At 40.2% G+C, this 20,877-nt stretch overlaps 1 protein-coding gene across 2 annotated transcripts in view; it reads left to right on the top strand.

Moving 5' to 3' along the window:
- Nucleotides 1-20,877, top strand: part of PJA2 (praja ring finger ubiquitin ligase 2) — an 81,679-nt gene that overhangs the window by 16,832 nt on the left and 43,970 nt on the right. The window contains exons 2-4 of one of the 2 annotated variants that reach the window (XM_056139017.1): nt 11,426-11,541; nt 13,434-13,634; nt 15,006-16,038. In XM_056139017.1, the coding sequence (XP_055994992.1) occupies nt 11,511-11,541; nt 13,434-13,634; nt 15,006-16,038 (1,265 nt within the window). In that variant the 5' untranslated portion in view covers nt 11,426-11,510. The remainder of the gene's footprint in view (nt 1-11,425; nt 11,542-13,433; nt 13,635-15,005; nt 16,039-20,877) is intronic. The other variant, XM_056139018.1, reaches the window with a different exon arrangement.

Here is a 20,877-nt window from a genome sequence, read left to right as displayed (position 1 = left end):
TGTGTTTGTGTGTGTGTGTGTTTTAATACACTGGCATTTTATAGGTATTTGATACCCTTTTTTTTTTTTTTTGGCTTTTGGGCTCTCATCTGACAATGCTCAGGGGTTACTCTTGGCTCTGCACTCAAGAATTATTCCTAGCGGTTCTCAGGGGTCTGTAGTACCAGCCCTGGCTATTTAATTATTTTGGATACATTGTTTTTTTTTTAAATTTGAAAACATGGGAACAAGGAAACTTTTATTTATTTATTTTAATTTTTAATAGTGAGACATCATGAGGTACAGTTGCAAACTTACACATTTTTGTGCTTGGGTTTTAATTATACAATGCTAAAATACCCATCCCTCCACCAGTGCCCATTTCCTACCACCGTGGATCCCAGTATCCCTCCCACCCCCCATTCCTCCCAACCCACCCTGCCTCTGTGGCAGGGCATTCCCTTTTGTTCTCTCTCTCTCTCTCTTTTATTGGGTGTTGTGGTTTGCAAAAGAGGCAATGGGTGACAATCATGTTTAGTCTATAGTCTACTTTCAGCATGCTTCTCCCATCCTGGGAGGATCCTCCCAATACCTTTATTTGGTGTTCCCTTCTCTATCTGAACTCCCTTTTCCCCTAGTATGTGTGGTTGGCCTCCAAGCCATGGAGTAAAATTCCTGGTACTAATCTCGGCCATTCTTGGGTGTTAGTCTCCTATTTTGTTACTTTATGTTCCCCAGATAAATGCAATCTTTCTATGTCTCTTCCTCTCTTCCTGACTCATTTCGCTTAGCATGATACTTTCCATGTAGTACCACTTGTATGTAAATTTCATAACTTCATCTTTTCTAACAGCTACATAGTACTCCATTGTGTAAATGTACCAAAGTTTCTTTAACCAGTCATCTGTTCTTGGGCACTCAGGTTTTTTCCAGATTCTGGCTATTGTAAAGAGTGCTGCAATGAACAGACAATTGTAGATGTCACTTCGACTATACATTTTTGCCTCCCTGGGATATATTCCCAGGAGTGGTATTGCTGGATCAAATGGGAGCTCAATTTCTAATTTTTTGAGAATCGTCCATACTGTTTTCCAAAAGGGCTGAACCAGTTGGCATTCCCACCAACAGTGAAGGAGTGTCCCTTTTTCGCCACATCCACACCAGCACCGGTTGCTTTTGTTCTTGTGGATATGGGCCAGTCTCTGTGGTGTGAAATGATATCTCATTGTTGTTTTGATCTGCATCTCCCTGATGATTAATGATGTAGAGCATTTTCTCATGTGCCTTTTAGCCATTCGGATTTCTTCTTTGTCAAAGTTTCTATTCATTTCATCTCCCCATTTTTTGATGGGGTTGAATTTTTTTTTTTTTTGTGAAGTTCGACCAGTACGTTGTATATCCTTGACATTAACCCCTTATCGGATGTGTATTTGGCTAATATCCTTTCCCATTCTGTAGACTGTCTTTGTATTTTGGTCACTGTTTCTTTTGAGGTGCAGAAGCTTCTTAGTTTAAGATAGTCCCATTTGTCTATCTCTGTTTTCACTTGCTTGGCCAGAGGTGTGACATCTTTGAAGACACCATTAGCTTCTGTGTCATGAAGGGTTTTGCCAACATTTCCCTCAATGTATCTTATAGATTCCGGCCTGATGTTGAGGTCTTTAATCCACTTAGATCTTACTTTTGTACATGGAGTTAGGCAGAGATCTGAGCCCATTCTTTTGCATGTAGCAATCCAGTTTTGCCAGCACAATTTATTAAAGAGGCTTTCCCTGCTCCACTTCACTTTTCTTGCCCCCTTATCGAAGATTAGATGCTTGTGTGCTTGCGGGGAGTTGTCAATATATTTAAGCCTGTTCCGTTGGTCTACAGCTCTGTCTTTGTTCCAGTACCATGCTATTTTAATTATTACTGCCTTGTAGTAGAGTTTGAAGTTAGGGAGGTTGATTCCTCCCATTTTCTTTTTCCCAAGAATTGCTTTAGCTATTCGTGGGGGCTTATTGTTCCATATAAATTTCAGGAGTGTTTGCTCCATTTCTTTGAAGAATGTCATAGATATCCTAATAGGGATTGCGTTGAATTTATACAGTGCTTTGGGAAGTATTGCCATTTTGACAATGTTAATTCTCCCGATCCATGAACAGGGGATATTTTTCCATTTCCTCGTATCCTCCTTTATTTCCTGAAGTAGAGTTTTGTAGTTTTCTTTGTACAGGTCCTTTACTTCCTTAATTAAGGTGATTCCTAGTTACTTGATTTTCTGGGGCACAATTGTAAACGGGATTGTTTTCTTCATGTCACTTTCTTCTCTTTCACTATTTGCATATAGGAAAACCATGGACTTTCGGGTATTGATTTTATAGCCTGCCTCCTTACTATACAAACCTATTGTTTCTAGAAGTTTCTTGGTAGAGGTTTTAGGATTCTCTAAGTATAGTATCATATCATCTGTGAATAGTGAGAGCTTGATTTCTTCCTTTCCTACCTGGATGCCCCTAATATCTTTTTCTTGCCTAATCGCTATTGCAAGTACTTCCAGTACTATATTGAACAGGAGTGGAGAGAGTGGACATCCTTGTCTTGTCCCTGATCTTAGAGAGAAGGCTCTCAGTTTTTCGCCATTGAGGACGATCCTTGTTGTAGGCTTGTGGTAGATGGCTTTAACTATATTGAGAAAAGTCCCCTCTATACCCATTTTGGCTAGGGTTTTCATCATAAATGGGTGCTGGATCTTGTCAAATGCTTTCTCTGCATCTATTGATATGATCATATGATTTTTATCTTTTCTTTTGATTGATTTCCAAGTGTTAATCCAGCCTTCCATCCCCGGGATGAATCCTACTTGGTCATGGTGTATGATCTTTTTGATGAGTAGTTGAATTCTATTCACTAGTATTTTGTTGAGAATCTTTGCATCTGTGTTCATCAGGGATATCGGCATGTAGTTTTCTTTTCTCGTGGTGTCTTTGCTTCCTTTTGGTCTTAGAGAGATATGGGCTTCATAGAAACTGTTTGGGAGAGTTTCCGTTTTTTCAATTTCCTGGAAAAGCTTGAGAAGGACTGGCAGCAGGTCCTCTTTAAATGTTTGGAAAGATTTGCTAGTGAATCCATCTGGACCTGGGCTTTTGTTTTTGGGAAGACTTGATTATAGTTTCTATTTCGTTGATGCTAATCCAGATCTTCTTGATTCAGCTTTGGGAGATAATAGGAGTCCAGGAATTTGTCCATTTCTTATAGGTTCTCTTGTTTCGTGGCATACAGACTTTCAAAGTTGTCTCTGATGATCTTTTGGATTTCTTTGGTTTCTGTTGTGATATCCCCCTTCTCATTTCTGATTCGGTTTATTAGGGTTCTCTCTCTCTCTGTTTCTTTGTGAGTGTTGCTAGTGGTTTATCTATCTTGTTTATTTTCTCTAAGAACCAGCTCTTGGTTTCATTGATCTTTCAGATTGTTTCCTTGGTTTCCATGTCATTGATTTCTGCTCTAAGTTTTATGATCTCTTTCCTTCTGCCTGATTTAGGCTCTTTCTGTTGATCCTTTTCTAAGGTCTTGAGTTGTAAGGTCAAGTTGTTTATGTGCATCGTTTCTACAGACCTAAGATATGCTTGCAGAGCTATAAATTTTCCCCTTAATATGGCTTTTGCTGCATCCCATAGGTTCTCGTAGCTTGTGTCTTCATTCTCATGTGTTTCCAGGTATCTTTTGATTTCTTCCTTGACTTCGTTCCTGACCCACTCGTTGTTCAGCATTGAGTTGTTTAATTTCCGGGTGTTTGATTTTGTTCTCCGTGTCAGTGTGTGATTCACTTCTATCCTCAGTGCATCATGGTCTGAAAAGATGGCTGATACTATTTCTATCTTCCTGATTCTGTTGAGGTATATTTTGTGTCGTAGCACATGGTCTGTTTTGGAAAATGTTCCATGTGCACTGGAGAAGAATGTGTATTCTTTCTTTTGGGAGTATAAAGCCCTGTATAGGTCTATAAGCCCTTTCTCTTCTATTTCTTCTTTCAGAGTCAATGATTCCTTGCTGGGTTTTGTTCTTGTTGATCTGTTCAGAGGTGATACGGCGATGTTGAAGTCTCCAAGTACTATTGTGTTGCTAGCAAAGTCCTCCTTAAAACCTGTTAACAGTTGTTTTAAATATTTAGCTGTTCCCTCATTAGGTGCTGATACATTTAAGAGTGTGATTTCTTCCTGTTGTACGTATCCCTTGATGAAGAGAAAATAGCCTTCACTGTCCCTTCTAATCTTTTTCAAGGTGAAATTAATGTCGGATACTAGTATGGCCACCACAGCTTTTTTGAAGGAGCTGTTTGCTTGCAGGCTTGTTTTCCATCCTTTGACTTTGAGTCTGTGTTTGGTCTGAGTGTTGAGATGAGTTTCTTGTAGGCAGCAGAATGTTGGGTTCTGTCTCTGTATCCATTTTGCCACTCTGTGTCTCTTAAATGGTGAATTTAGACCATTGACATTGAGAGAGAGTATAGTTATTGGGTTTTGTGTCATCTTTCTGTAAGGGTGTGTTGTGCTTGTAGGGTTTGTCTTGTCTTATAGTAGCCCCTTTAGCCCTTGTTTTAGGTTTGGTTTTGAATCTATGAAGTTCCTGAGCTGCTGTTTACCGATCCTTCCATTTTGAGTGAGAGTTTAGCCGGATAAATTATTCTTGGTGAAGCATTCATTTCAGTGAGTTTTTTGACTGTATCTCGCCACTGCCTTCGGGCTTGGAGGGTTTCCTCTGATAGGTCTGCTGTGAATCTAAGGGGTGCTCCTTTGTATGTGATTTCCTTTTTTGCCCTTGCTGCTTGCAGTATTGTGTCTCTATTGGCAGCATCGATCATTCTAACTATAATATGTCTTGGAGAGTTTTTGTTTGGGTCTCTTTTAGGTGGCCCCTTCAGGCTTCTTGAATCTGAATGGCTGTATTGTGGAGCTCTGGGAATTTCTCGACGATGATTTGTTTAACCATAGTTTTTTCATTGGGATTGTTTCCCTGAGCTTCTGGTAGTCCAATGATTCTAATGTTGTTTCTTTAGGAATCGTCTCCTAGGACTCTGATTTTCTGTAGAGCTACTTTGAGGTCCTTTGCCACTGTTTGTTGTTGCGTGTTGGCTTGGTGCAGCTGATCTTCCAGCTCACTGATTCTTTCCTCAGCTGTGGTCATTCTATTTTTGAGGGCACAGACTGAGTTTTTGATTTCATCTATGGAATCTCTGATCCATGCCATTTCTGTGCGAAGCTGTCCAATTTCGGCTCTCATTTCTTCCTGTATTTTGTCGATTGTGCGATCCATTGTTTCTTTCATGCCCTCTTTCAATTTATCTGTCTGACTGTTTCATTGAATTGATTGAACATCTTAATGACTTCATATCTGAATTCTTTTTCAGAGAGGTCCCTAAGGGGGCTAGCACCTTCTGAGGCTTCTGGACTTGTTTCCTCGTTGTCTCCCTGTGGTGGGGATTTGCGTTGTTTTCTTCATATTAGTGTGTAGGTGTAGGGGTTAGATGTCTTGGTATGAGTAAACTACTTGTGGCCACGCAAACGGTGGCCCGCCCAGAATTAGGTCACGCCCACTTTTAAAAGCCACGCCCACTTCTAAGGTGGCCACACCCCCACGGTTACCTGGTGTGTGTCCGGGGAGTAAAGACTGGGTGGGTAGAAGAGACCAGCTCGGCTTGGGCAGCGGAAAGGGAGAGGCAGAGAGGCTCAGATCTGCTTTGTCTCCAGGCGTTCAGGGGACGCCTGGGGGCTTGCATGGTAAAATCCAAGTCCCGGGTTCAAGAAGCGGCAGGAAAACTGACCTGTGTGGGGAGAAGAGACCAGCTCGGCTTGGGCGACGGAAAGGGGTACATTGTTTTCTTAATATATCCTTTTTTACTATTTGCATCTAAGAATGCCATGAATTTTTTTATATTGATTTAACCATATACATTGCTATGATTTCTAATAACTCTTTAGTGTTTTTTTTTCATTTAAAAAGAAAAAAAACAGTGTCTTACCATCTACAAACTCTTTTTACAGTTAATTTTTTTTTTTTTTTTTGCTTTTTGGGTCACACCCAGCGATGCACAGAGGTTACTCCTGGCTCTGCACTCAGGAATCACCCCTGGCAGTGCTCAGGGGACCATATGGGATGCTGGGAATCGAACCCGGGTTGGCCTTGTGGAAAGCAAACGCCCTACCCACTGTGCTATTGCTCCAGCCCCCTCCAGTTAAATTTTTTTTAATTTTTTTGTTGTCTAATTACTTTGGCTGTGCTTAGATATCAAATTTAATAGAAATTTTGAGGATGAACAGCGTTGTTTTGTACTTGATTTGAGTAAAATCTTTAAGCTTTTTATCATTGAGCATGTTTCTGTGGGGTCTAGTATTTGACCTTTATTGTGTTGAGATATATGTCTCTAACCCCCGTTATGAGTTTTTATTATAATTGGATGCTAAATCTTGTAAAAATGCTCTCAGCATCTACTGACTGACAGAGTCAAGTATATTTTTCTTCCCTTTCATTGATGGCAGCATATTGGACTAATTGAGTTGCATATGTTGTATCTCTAACATAGTTTTTTTTTTGGTCAAGTGTATGATCCTTTTAATATATCATTGAATTCGATTTGCTTGTGTTTAGTTGAGAATTTTTGCATCTATGTTCACCAGAAATACTTGTGCCCCCTGCCTTTTTTGGTCTGATGTCCTTGTCTGGTTTTGTTATCAGAGTAATGTTGGTTTCACAAAATATATTTGGAAATAATAAAACTACTGTAAGAGTTGGAGAATAGGGTTAAATTCCTTTTTGAAGGTTTGGTAAAATTCACTGGTAGATTCATCTAGTCCAGGTGCACTGTTATTGCTGTCACATCTGCATTGGAAATAAGTCACTACATATCTTGCCTGTGCTTTAAGGGGGGTATTACTGGACTACTGGACTGGTCTTTGAAGAAGTAATAAAACATTTTTGGCCTCTTTTTTTGTGTGTGTGTGTGTGTGTGAAACATCATGAGGTACAGTTGTAGACTTACAAACTTTTGTGCTTGGGTTTCAGTTATACAATGATCGAGTACCCATCCCTCCACCAGAGTCCATTCTCCACCACCAATGATCCCACTAGCCCTCCCACCCCCACTCCCCATCCTCCCCCACCCCACTCTGCTTCTGTGGCAGGGCATTCCCTTTTGCTCACTCTTTTCTTTAGGGTGTTGTAATGCAATAGTTTGCAGTAGAGGCATTGAGTGGGTTTATGGCCATATTTTAAAATCACTGTGATTATACTGTATTAGATACTAGATCAAAAATTGTATAGTACTAAATGTATTATTTTTAATAAACATAACATAAACCTTGTTATTAAATGTCTGCTCTCAGGTAGTTGGGTGATGCTGAGGCATTTCAGGATGGAACCGTCCTATACTTCCAACTATAGTTCTTCGTGCCTGCATTGCAGTATATTGTGTCTGTTACTTTTAAATTTACTTGTAGATTTTAATTTTTCTATTCTGCTGCCACTTGCTTTCATTTAGTTTGCTTAAGTCTCAGAGTTTGAATCCAAGTATAGCCAATATTTTTTTCTCTCCTTTTCTTAGTATGACAGGTATTTCATCAAAGGGGCACGGGATTGCTGAGTGGCCCCTGGAGGGATTGCTGGGTCCAGGGCCTCCCATGTGTTAGGTGTGTGCTCTACCATTTGAGCCACCATTGTTTCCTTTGGGGAGATGGTGGTGAGTGCTTACGGAGTGTTCCAGTCCGTTCTGGACTCACTCTGATGGTGCTGTGAGGGGGACCATATGTGGTGCCCATGGATTGAAATTTGGTAAGCTTTGTGCAAGGCAAGTGCCTCTGTTTCCTCTCCAGTCCCTCCCTTGTTTTCTTTCAGTGGTGGTTTCTGTCTAGTGTTGCTGGCATACTATCCTAGTTCAGATAAGAAGAGTGATGACTTTGAGATTAATAATTGCAATGTAGCACAGTTATTTGGAAGTATATGAAAACTTCAAAGCATCTGAAGTGAGTAATTATCGCAAGTACAAATAAGTCATATGTTATTTATTAGAGCAGTACAAGAGCAGGAGACTAATTTGGCAAAGAAACATCTTCAGAGAAAACTTGAGAAACGGAATGTTCCCAGTTCACTTTTTGTGCAAATCTGGTACTGATGAATTAATCACTTTAATCTTGATGTAATCTTGATGTACAGTCTTCATTCCTTATTATTCATTTTCCTTCCATCTTCTGTTATTTCTTTTTTTTAATTCTTCAGAGCTGGGAATGAAGGAATATTGTAGGCATTTGCCATAGCTTCCCTTAAATGAAGTAGAGGTAAATGGCATCTACACAGAGTCTATACATTTTATTCATAAGAGCCACTGTTGAAAGTAGTAATAATTTTTTTTTTTAAAAAGCAGAGAACAAGAAAGCATTAAACTCTTCACGGTTTTCTGTTTCACTCAGAACAAAACTTAAATTCTTATTTTATATTTCTGTATGTGATCTGCTCCATCCTCCTCTCAACCCCTTCCCTGTTTAATTTCCTGAGCTCATCTATTGCTTTCTCCAGTTGTTTCTCAAACTTCTTGCCATTACGTGATCACTTCTAGAATTTCTTCACAATTTTCTGTTTATTCTGCCTGAGAGCTTATTTTTCCCAAATTTACACATATTCCTTGTTCACAAGCATTTGCCTACATCACCCCTTCTCAGGCCTTCACCAGCCACTTTATTGTAAATCCTACACCTCCAACAACTCTAGGCTCAGCTTTATTTCACTCCGAAGCATGTGTTATTTGTTATCTAACATTTACTACTTTTTCTGCTGAATATTTGTGGGCTGGAGCGATCGCACAGTGAGTGGGGTGTTTGCCTTGCACGAGGCCAACCTGGCCAACCCAGGTTCAATTCCTCTGCCCCTTACCGAGAGCCCGGCAAGCTACCGAGTTTATCTTGCCTGCACAACAAAGCCTGGCAAGCTACCCGTGATGTATTTGATATTCCAAACACAGCAACAAGTGTCACAATGGAGACGTTACTAGGCCCGCTCGAGCAAATAGATGAACAATGGGAGGACAGTGACAGTGATGTATATTCGTACTGTAATTTTTTAAAGGCAGGAATATTTGTCCATTTTGTTTATTTTTGTTTTTCAGTAGTCAAAATTGTACCTGAATGTGGTAGGAAAAGACATTATTCTGTAGCAGAGACTGGGTTAAATGCCCCCGCAAATTTGAATCCTTGGTTGTAATTTCTGTGTATGGACTGCACTGAATCTGAGAAGATTCTTATTGTTTCACATTACTTCTGTCAATATTAGGATTGTATTGTCTACTGTCCAGTGTCCTCCCATTGTTCATCGATTTGCTCAAGCATGCCCAGAACGTCTCCAATTGTGAGACTTGTTACTGTGTTTGGTATATCGAATACATTACTGGTAGCTTGCCAGGCTTTGCCGTGCAGGTGGAATACTCTTGGTAGCTTGCCAGCCTCTGCGAGAGAGGTGGAAGAGTTGAACCCAGGTCGACTGGGTGAGCCTCATGCAAGGCAAACGCCTTAATTAATATTTTTCGACCCCTATAGTCAGAATTTGTAATCTCTTCTTAAAAATGTTTTTACTGTGCTTCTGTCTATGATTGACAATACTGTTAATGATGGTTTCTGGTCAGTATTTCCAGTGCCATGCTTATCATCAGCATTTGCCCTCCCTCTCTCAAGGGCCTTCGTGTCTCTCTGTTCAAACCGCCTTCTCCAAACTCATTTGTGTGGATCAGTTCTCCCTTTGTGTTACCTTGGGCCCTTTAAGTCCCTCATCAGAAAAAGTTCATTCTGTGGATCCCTATTTTTCCAGCTGCTTTTACTCAGCATGATATCCTTTGGTTGCTATACATGTTGCAGCAAATCACATGATTATTTTAGAGCTTTATATTTTTATAGTATGAGTCGGTGTGCTTCAATTTCTTGAGTCTTCCATCCATAGTTAGGCATTGGGTGGTTTCTGTAGTTAGGCTTCTGTCCTAATTGCAGCAGTGAACATAGGTGTGCATATTTCACATGTTCTCTCTAATTAATGTTTGCGTGGTTTGTAGAAAGATGCCAGGAAGCAGTTCGGTTAGGTCGTATGGGGGTTCTGTTCCTATTTTTGGAGAGATCTCTGTACTGCTTTACTATTGCCCGCACCAGCAGTCTGATTTGATTTAGATAACTGAGCTGTCTTACCCAGGTGTTTGGTGGGGTAGGGGGGGCTTGATAACTCTGAGGTGTGTGTATAAGGTAAGGTAAAGGTCCTCCCGTTGATCATCGATTTGCTCGAGCGGGCCCAGTAACATCTCCATTGGAGACTTTGTTGTTACTGTGTTTGGCATATGGAATACTCTTGGTAGCTTACCGGGCTCTCCGAGAGGGGTGGAGGAATCGAACTCGGGTCGGCCGTGTTGGCCTACAACTTGTAAGGCAAACGCCCTACCGCTGTGCTATCGCTCCAGCCCTGAGGTGTGTGTATGGGTGGTGCAATCCAAGAGAGTTTAGTTGTCCCAGGTAGAGTTGGGGGCAGGGGGATACTTTCTGTCATTTCTCTATACTCGCTTAATGAAGATAGGGCATTGAGTATTGTTTTTCTGAAAAAGCAGCAGGCAAAATATGTTCGGGAGCTTGATGCTTCATTTATCATTCATATGAATGAGTGTGTGTGTCTGTGTGTGTGTATGTGTGTGTGTACCTTGAGGTGTGTTAATGTATTTGTGCAGCTGTCCGTGGTGAGATAGCATAAAGTTAAACTCATTTGCAGAAATGTCAACTTATAGATTTCAGTGATGATAGGCAATTAGCAGTAGTTCAATAGGCAATTAGCAGTAGTTCATGTGTTTAAGTGTAAAAAGCTATTAAAAAAAAACTTAGCCCTTACTAAAATGTTTTTAAAGCACAAGTTGCAGCTTTTGAAATAGTGAATGAATTAATTTCAAAACAGATGGCCTTCATAGTTAAAGGTAAATTGTAGTTTCTCTCTTTTTGATAGATTTGTTACTGGAGACTCAAGTTATCAGGACAGATTGACAGTCATGAAGAATGTAGCCTGGGGAGCAGGGATGGGTGCAGATGAGCCCTGGTCTAACCACCTCGGAGCAGCGAAAGAATCACATTTTCAGTGTTACTTCTTTGAACAGTATCATGCCTAAAGGAACAATACTGCATCGTGGAGAAACAAGTAGTAGTAAAATGCAGTTTCCCAAGTAGTTGGTAACAGAACACACTTTGTCTGGGGGTTTTCCCTTATTTTCATGCACCTTGCATTATTATTGGTAGGTTTTTCAAGAGAAGATGCAAATGTGTTTTCCAATAGCTGTCTTGATGGCTTTAAGGTTTTTTGATTTGTTCGATCAACTTTTAAACCTTTTATGAGACTAAGAGCTTTGCCAGGAGAAACATTAGTTCTGTGATATTTGTTTTGTGTTTGCTAACTCATGATTTTTTTGTAGAATTCTCTTACAACTTCTTCAGCGCATCAGTGGGACTAAATCAGATCCATAATTTCACTGACGGGGCATCTGAAAGCTGCCATATATGTCACAGTACACAGAGAAAGAGCAAGCAGGTAAGAAACGGGTGTGTGTGACTTCTGCTCTGCATGCGGACCTCCTCATGCCCAGAGAACCCCCCTCAGAACCCTGTGTGACAGGCACCGAAAGTGAGGGACAGTCTTAACCCACACAATGAATATTTCTATATGCTTGATTTCTTGTTCTGATCTATAGTACTGGAGAGAGAGTACAAGGGTGAAAGTGCTTGCTGTGCATCAGTAGACACAGGTTTAAACCCCAACACCACGTGCGGTGCCTGGGCATGACCAGAAGTGTTCCCTAAGCCCAGAGCTAGTAGTAGCCTCTGAGCACTGCCAAATGCAGCCCATCCACCCTGTCTGCCATAGTAAGATTAAAAACAGAAATTCTGGAAAAGAGCTTTTACTGTACTGTCCATTTTGACTCTGCCTCTCTAGTAGATTATTAAAGAGATTGGTTCTGAAGTCTTAATATGGGATTATTTGCAAGTTATTTAAATATTTAATTTTATTGTTAATTGTGGTTTCGGAAATAGAATGCATACCTACTTCACAAGGTTGTAGTTATTTCAACATACAATGAAATTTAATATTGTATGTTTTAAACATGTGGTTTTGTTTTATTAATGCTTGGAAGCAATTGTTTCTTGTTTTAATTTAAAAACCAAAGAAACTTTCATTCATTGACTATTCCATATACTTTGAAATATGTTTTGTTTAGTTCCTATGTTGTATACATAATACAGAAATTGACTTAGCAAATGTGTGTGTGTGTGTGTGTGTGTGTGTGTGTGTGTGCGCGCGCGCAAGCTACTGTTTACTCCTCTGCATCCCATAGCATCAAAACTTCTATTCAGGAAATTCTAATTTTGATGTTCCTAATATGTTTCATTGGTGGGTAGAGTATCTTATATTTGATGAGGCTCATGATTGTTTTCTTTTGGGGAATTTTATCTGACCCTAATTTTTGATATCTGATGTAGTGTAGTCCATTTATCCTTAATGATAGTCATATAAAGAAATTCTTTGTTAAGATTCTTAATGTAATTGGGGGGCTGGAGCAATAGCACAGTGGATAGGGCGTTTGCCTTGCACGCGGCCGACCCAGGTTCGATTTCCAGCATCCCCTATGGTCCCCTGAGCCTTGCCAGGAGTGATTCCTGAGTGCATGAGCCAGGAGTAACCCCTGTGCATCGCTGGGTGTGACCCAAAAAAGGAAAAAGAAAAAAAAAAGATTCTTAATGTAATTGAAACCATTATATCATGTTCTGTTCTAGTAATTTACTCAATAAATGTGTTTGAACATCTATTCAGATACTTTATAAATAAATTAGAGGATTTTTTTTTTATCTTTAATGACGTTTGTCTGAACTACTTTAGGGGCATTAACGTTAAAAGATACATAATTTATTTATACTCAAAAATACCTTTAAGAAATCATGGAGATAGTAAAGGGATTATGGCCCTTGCCTTGAGTATGTGGACCCAGCATGCATCTCTTGCACCATGCGTGTGGGCCCCTGAGCACTGCTGGATATGGCCCCAAAACAAAAAACAAGCAAGAAAACAAAATAAAGTCTTAAGCATAAGTCTCGAAACATATTTCGTTGTAGGTTTTTTTGGGGGGGTGGGGGGGTGCTGGTACAGGCATGGTGGGGAGGTGTGGGGCCACACCTGGAGCTGCTCAGAGCTCACTGAGGTGGTGCTCAGGGAACCATATGTAATGCCAGGGACTGAACTCCTATCTCTCCAACCATGCATGTTTTAAGTTACTCTGTATGTTCCTAACTCACTATTCAGCAAATTACTGTCAAAATATGAATATCCCCTACCCCCACCTCCTTCCCACCCCCCACACCCCCATCACTAGAATGAAGACAACCGTTGTTAAATGCCACTCCAACATTTTAATTATTTTTTATTTTCAGCAATGGATCAAGAATTCAGCAAAGCTGCCTGGCCCAAACCAGCAGGAGGCTATCAAACAATTACAGGCAGGAGATATGGAAGAAGACATGCATATGTCAGCTTTAAGCCGTGTATGACTAGGCATGAAAGGAGTTTGGGTCGGGCTGGTGATGACTATGAAGTGTTGGAACTTGATGATGTTCCAAAGGAAGGTTCCTCAGGTATGCAGTGTGAAAGTACTTACGGGCTGATAAAAAGTATGTAGGAACCAATCTTGTGATAGTTGGCTGCATGAGTATGCATTTCCTATCAAGAAATTCTGTTTGTAAAAACAAATATTGTAAGTGGTATACACTTAATCTTACAGAAAATAGAATCTAGCTGGTTATGACATGGTAATGATTATATTGTCATAAATTTCACCAGAGGAAATCTTCACCTTTTAATCAAAATTATATTAAATGTGAATCAAGTATATTTTCCTAGCATATTATGTTCATATACCTTTATTTTGTTATTTTAATTGTGTCTCTAATTTAGCATGAATAATTTGTAGAGGTATTTTATATAAATAGCATGAATAATTTGTAGAGGTATTTTATATAAATTCCAAATGATGCTTGCTATTCAATTAATATTTCTTAATTATTAAGTGATTTGAAAAGTTACTTTGCTGATATCCATGTACTATAATTACCATTTTCTTGAGTTGCATTGTCTTCCTCTTGTCTGGAACAAATTTGATGATTGTAATTTTTTGCTGTCATTATAAACAAGAATCTAAATTATTAACTGATTCAGTTACAAAGTGATTTGTGGAATACAGTTGATCTTCACTTTTCAATAGTATATAAAGTTCCAACAAATTTCATATGTCTTCATTTTGTGTTGAATTACTTGTACTTAATGTAATTTATAGAACAGATCTGATACTAGTCTTGTATCAGAATTCTGACAATATAGCAAAAAGAATCAGCAGACTGACTTTTTGGTTGTCAATATTAGTAATAACAAAGCTAAAGTCATGTCATGGCTAGAGCAGTGTTATAGCAGACCATTTTGGGAAGTGATATCTGCTGCATATCTGGAGACTTAACATCAAGTCACAATAGAAACATTTCTGTTAAGTTGCTAACCTATTTTATCGTATTTTTCCTATCATAATTACTTCCATCATATTTATTTTTACCTTCATGAAACCATCATATTTATTTTTACCTTCATGAAATAGAAGAATCTTAAGTTTGAATTGTGTATCCTGGCAATTGGAGAGTAGTATAGTTTCTTTTCTGCTTCTCATTGTGGAAATTCTCATTAGCCTCTCCTTTTATGTCTTTTGGAGAATGTTTCAATAAGTAGGATTTAGTTGGGAAACATGAGAAGAGATGTGAGGGAGAAGCTCAGTTGAGAGAGGTACTGAGAGGCAGAAATAAGCTCATAGGTAACCAATTTACCCTCTTAGTTAAGCTAGGGAGGAGAATGACATTCCTGCGTATTCTCAGGGAAGTGTGTGCCTTCCACTTAATTACTAGTAAATAACATTTTATCTCAATCAATCCCTCCAAATATGTTTTCTTTTACTCTTTATGAAGGTTGCAGTCCAGTGGATCAAGATCATCATTCTTTACCCAGTGACACTTTATCAGAGAAAAATGGAACGAAAATTCCAGTTTGTGATTCAGCATTGAGTCAGTTCAGGGAGAGCAGTCCTCCCTTTGCAGCCATGCTCTGTAGTGAGGAAGGCAGGGAGTCCTTAGGAAGAAATATGAATCTCCATCATCACTCTGAGGGAGCGTATTCCCTAGGAGGTTGTCATGCCTCAGGTGATGAAAATGGAGTTCCATTGGTTCATACTGATTCTTATGTTCCAGAGAGCAGACATGGAGAGGATACTGACCATCTTCAGCTTTCCACAGAAGTGGTGGAAGGTGAGAGATGTCAGGAAGCATCAGGTAATACGGTGTTTGGGTTGGAAAATGGAAAAGTGGAAGGATACGCTGGTCTGTCACTACCAGTTCCTTTTTTTAACTGTGAAATCAGAGATGAGCTTGAAGAATTAGATTCAGCACCTATAGTGAAAAGTTCTACTAAAGGTCCTGAGTTAGTCCATCAGAGCAGTCAGGAATTTCAGATGTCCTATTCTGGAGATGAGATTGTTGAAAAGAAACAGCAGAATCATATTAGCCAGGAGAGACAGAGAGAACATTTATCGGAAGATTTAGCCTGTGTGCTGGTTCATAGTAAAAGTGAACAAAATTCCAGAGATAGGGCCAGGAACCAGGGCCGTTCTCCGGAACAGGTGGTGAGGCCCAAGGTTAGAAAAGTGGTAAGTTCAAGCCAGGTGGATCAAGAATCAGGTTTCAATAGGCATGAAGCCAATCAGAGAAGTGTTCAGAAGTGGAGGGAGGCTTTGGAAGTGGAGGAGAACACTTCGGATGACCTCCTGATTAAGTGTGATGACTACGATGGAGACCATGAGTGTATGTTCTTGGACCCACCCTATGCAAGGGCGACATCCCGGGAAACAGACAGTGGAGCCACAGCAGGAAGGCCAGATGCCGCGGATAGTGCCTTTTGGAATGGCTGTGGAGATTACTACCAGCTCTATGACAAAGATGAAGACAGGTGAGGGTTTTCTCTGAACACGTGCTGTTCGGACAAAGGTGTTGTTACTGCTTTGTGGGCAGGGACTTAATCTTTAATCTTATTCTTTATTATTATTATTATTATTATTATTATTATTATTATTATTAATGTAGGAGTACTGCTATTTATTCAACCATTAATTAAGCTGATTGAATTGGGCATGGACTCCACGTTACTTTTGTTTAATTCTATTCTGAATGTTAATTTTATTATTTTATTATTATCTCCCCCCTCCCCCCTTTTTTTTGATTTACTGTGAGATACAGTTACAACGCTTTCATGTTTGAGCTTTGGTCATACAGTCATCAAACACCCATCCCTTCACCAGTGCACATTTTCCACCACCAAAATCCCCAGTATTCCGCCCCTCACCCTTGTCCCAACCCTTCCCCTGCCTGTTCCTAGACAATTTCCCCCATACTTTCTCTTTCTTTACTTTGGTTACATTCGCTATTTTGACACCAGTCTCACCACCACTCAAAACTTTCGAAAAGGCAATGCTAGACGATTTGTTTTGGATTACTTGTTATGGATAGAATATAATGTCCAGGAAATTATGTGCCATTCTCTTCCGGGAGCTTTAGTTTATAGTCTCTGGGTCTTGGCAGTTGATGTGATTACATGGCACCAGGGCAGTTTGTGGGTGTGACTTCCAAGCTGCTGGAAAACTGGGGACCTGGGGAGAGGAGGCCCAGTTCCATTCCGAGTAAGTTTAGAGATCTCAGTCACGGGTTCCCACATACCTGAGTTTTTCTGCTGGTCCGCTCTCTGGTGATGTTCATCCCATATGAGAGTGGCCTTGTGCATAGTGGTGGTTGGGTTCTGGAGGTTTTCGTCTGCCGGGGTTCTGCTTGGGGCAGGGAGGGAAACTCAATCCACTCCCCTCCCAGGTGCCCCAGTGAAGACGGCCTGGCACAGGGTCAGGGCATTCTGCAGCACTCTCTTCTAGGAGCATTAGTTTATAATCTCTGGGTCTTGGCCATTGACATGATTACACATTGCTTGGGACAGTTTGTGGGTGTGACTGCCAAACTACTGGAAAACTGGGCACCTGCGGGGAGGAGGCCCAGTCCTGATCCAAGCGAGCCTGGAGCTCTCAGTCACGGGTTCCCGTCTGTCCCTGCAATACAGGCCCTAACTACATCTTTTGATCTCTTTCGAGATTTATGGGTCACTAAAATAAGGCCAATAAATGAGCTTATATAGCTGAGCTGGAGGTGGCTTGTGGGTGTGTCTCCCACATACTTAACTTTTGGCCGTTTAATTTCTTGGTAAACTTGGCTCCAGTTGTTGGGGTCTGGCCAAAGGCGCAGCAGCAATTTTGGGGTATCTTAAAGTCTGAAGTTACCATCAGGCTGTTGATGCACTCGCCCCACAAGTACAGGTTGACCTGCTGGCAACACCATACTCCCTAATCTTAATCTTAAACTTAATCTTGAAGCAGGTAAGGGTTCTCCTTCTATTGGACAAAGGTGTCCTTACTGCTTTGTGGGCAGGGACTTAATCTTAAATTTAATCTTAATCTTAATCTTTAAACAGGTAAGTGTTCACATGCTGTTCAGATAAAGGTGTTGTTACTGCTATGTGGGCAGGTACTTACATATTTTGACTTAATCAGATATGATTCATTGAGTGCTTACCATGCATATAAATGATTCATTAGTACAGGAAACTTTCTTTGTGGTATTATAGGATTTTACAGAATTACAAGTTCAGATAATGACTTACAAAAGGTTACAGATACTATTTCAGTACATGGTTATTTCAGTTAATGAAATGCAGGTAAGGATTTATTGTATTTTTTAAAAATTCTATGCTAAGCCATTATGGATTTAAAATATGATTATGAGAGACAGAAATTTTGTTTTGTTTTGTTTGGGGGCCACACCTGGCAGTGCTCAGGGCTTCCTCCTGGCTCTGCACTCAGGATCTTTCCTGGCAGGTGCAAGGGGACCATAAGTTGTGCTGGGGATTGAACCTGGGTTGGCCGTGTGCAAGGCATGAGCCCTATCTGCTGTACTGTCACTTGAGTCCGATCACAGAAAATATTTATTGTCCTTGCAGGCTTCTTTTTCTTGCCTTTACTTTTGCAGTCACTTTATTTAAAAAAAATTTTACTTATTTTTCATTAGCAATTCCACCTAAAATAGTCTGAGTTTCTAGGGTTAAAAATTACTAACTGCAGTTGCATTGAATATTTACATATTACCTAACTCTTTTCTTTATCACTGTTGCTCACTTATTTTCTGTTCTGTTTTGGGGTCACACCTGGCATTGTGCAGGGCTGACTTGTGTGCTGTGCCCGGTCTCCTGGTGGTGTGGGGCATGGCATAGTGGCCTGCTGCACGCGGGCAGCACCTGGCCCTGTGCTCTCTGCTGCCCCTAGGGTACTCTTCTCAAGAGTGTCAATATACAGATTATTTTTTGTATTAAGAGCATTCTGGTTCTTTTGACAGATTTATTTTTTTAAGACCTGTAAGACAACAGGAAGAAGAGAGAAACAATTTTTGTCCAACTGCTGACAAAAAATTTTCACCACCCCAAAAACGAAGCTTTCATTTATCATTCTTAACAAGTTTATTATCCCCAGAAGTGCTCAATAACTGTTCATTAACTTGTATAAATTATTCTGGAGTATTTAAATTTTGTTTGTTTATTATTTTTGAGCCACACCCAGCAGTGCTCAGGGCTTCCTTCTGGCTCTGCACTCAGGGATCATACCTGGTGGGCTCAGGGGAGTATATTTCTGGGAGTTCAACCCTGATAGGCTATGTGCAAGGCAACTGCCTTACTGCTGTTCTATCGCTCCCGCCCCAGCTCTAGAATATTTTAACTAGCTAATAGAAAGCAAGAAAATTACCATTTTGAGTATTAATGCATTTGTTTATTTCATTTCATATAATGTATTAAATATACATGATGTTCTTTGTACCTATAAAGTGTTTCTGTGATGTAGTTATACATAACAAAGAACTGGAATAAAATTTCTTTGTCACTTTGAATTTATAAAACTTAAAGGGTTATCAGGCAATATTTATGTGCCCTCTTTAAAACTAAGTATAATGTTTTTGCCTGCTTTATTTCTAATTTTTTTCAGGTTAGATCATAAACTTTTCCCTAAACTCCACAAAGTTACAGAATAGTGGGCATTGGCAGCAAAACCTGAATTAATGTTTATGTACTTGAGGTGGCAAATCTGAGATCTGAATGTGCTGCAGTACTTGGGTGCTTGCTTGGACTTCATTGGGAGTTCGTTATTTCTAAATCTCCTGGAAAAGTATATAAATCCCCAAACATTCAGCACACACTAACGATTATTAGATTGGACGATGAACTTCTGTTGTACTTCTAGATGCCTAGTAGAACAAATCACACACATTGCAGAAAAAGTAGAGCAGGTAAGGCCCTTGCTTGCCTAAGAAGCAGTTGACCTAGTTCTTTGTGAGCACAGAATGAGGAGTAAGTCCTGAGCACTTCTGGGCATTTTCAACCTCTTCCCCCCTAGAAAAATTACAACAAGCATGGTGTAGGTAATTGATCTTATAGAAAATGTAAGGATAATTTGTTTTCCAGTTATATTTTTGCTTTCTTTGAAGAAAAACATTTTTGCCTTCTCCATTTGTGGACACACAAGTGAAAAAAGAATTGTTTTTAAACAAATATCAAACACCATGTTTGATAACATCTAATGAATGGATCATATCATTTTTGCTGCCTTCAAGAGAAAGGGCAGTCTTGACTCTTGACTTTTAAGTTGATTTTTTTCCAATAAATTTTGCTCAGTGGTATCAGGAGATCATATGTTGCCAGAAATCGAACATGGGCCACTTACGTGCAAATTACACGCTCCAGACTTTGAGCTATCTCTCTGGACTTAGGGGTTTTTTTTTTAACCCCCTTAAGTAATAATGTCAAAATTTTAAGCAGTAGAATTTTGGGGGGGGGGGGGGCAGGGAGGGAACATCTAACAGTGCTCAGTAATCACTCCTGTCAAGGGTGATAGGCATAGAGCCCTGGTTAGCCCTGTGCAGGACAGGAACTTACATGCTGTACTGTCTCTCTCGCCCACAAATCTTTCTTTTTAACTTTTTAGTAATGTTTTAACTTAGAAATCTTTAGTTGAGTTATGCTTAAGATGGGCTGGAGTGATAGCACAGTGAGTGTTTGCTTTGCACGCCGTCGACCTGGGTTCTATTCCTCTGCCCTTCTCAGAGAGCCCGGCAAGCTATGAGAGTATCTCACCTGCAAACTCCCCAGGGCATATTTGATATGCCAAAAGCAGTAACAACAAGTCTCACAATGGAGACGTTATTGGTGCCTGCTCGAGCAAATCGATGAACAACAGGACAGTGCTATAGTGCTATGTTCAAGATATGGAACTGAATTTGAAGCATTCTTTTTGGTGTTTTGGCCACATCTGGTACTCAGGACTTCCTCCTGGCTCTGCATTTAGGGATCAATCCTGGCTGATTTGGGATACCAGATGGTGATCAGCTGTGTATGGCAGGTGCCTTGACCACTGTATTGTTGCTCTGTCCTCTGAAGCATTCTGTAATACACACTGATGGCCAAAGCTATGGTGCGGTGGTGAGGTATGTGATTCCCAGGTGGCTGAGCTGGGTTCCATCCCTGGCATCATGTGCAGCCCAAGAGCAGCGTGCTCTCAGGCCCTGCTGGCCCCTGACCAGGAATCTCTGGGAAGTGCCTCCAGGGAAGTCCCCCACCCCCAAGATACCCCACTTAGAAATGTTTTGTATGGTTTTCTTTCAGAGCCTCATCACTGAACAAATTCTTAGGAATAATGCTTCCTAGAAAGAA

This window comes from Sorex fumeus, unplaced genomic scaffold (genome assembly GCF_029834395.1).
Source record: "Sorex fumeus unplaced genomic scaffold, SorFum_2.1 ptg000131l, whole genome shotgun sequence".
NCBI lineage: Eukaryota > Metazoa > Chordata > Mammalia > Eulipotyphla > Soricidae > Sorex > Sorex fumeus.
Note: the sequence above shows the minus strand (reverse complement) of the source record. Positions and strands in the feature narration are given on the sequence as shown.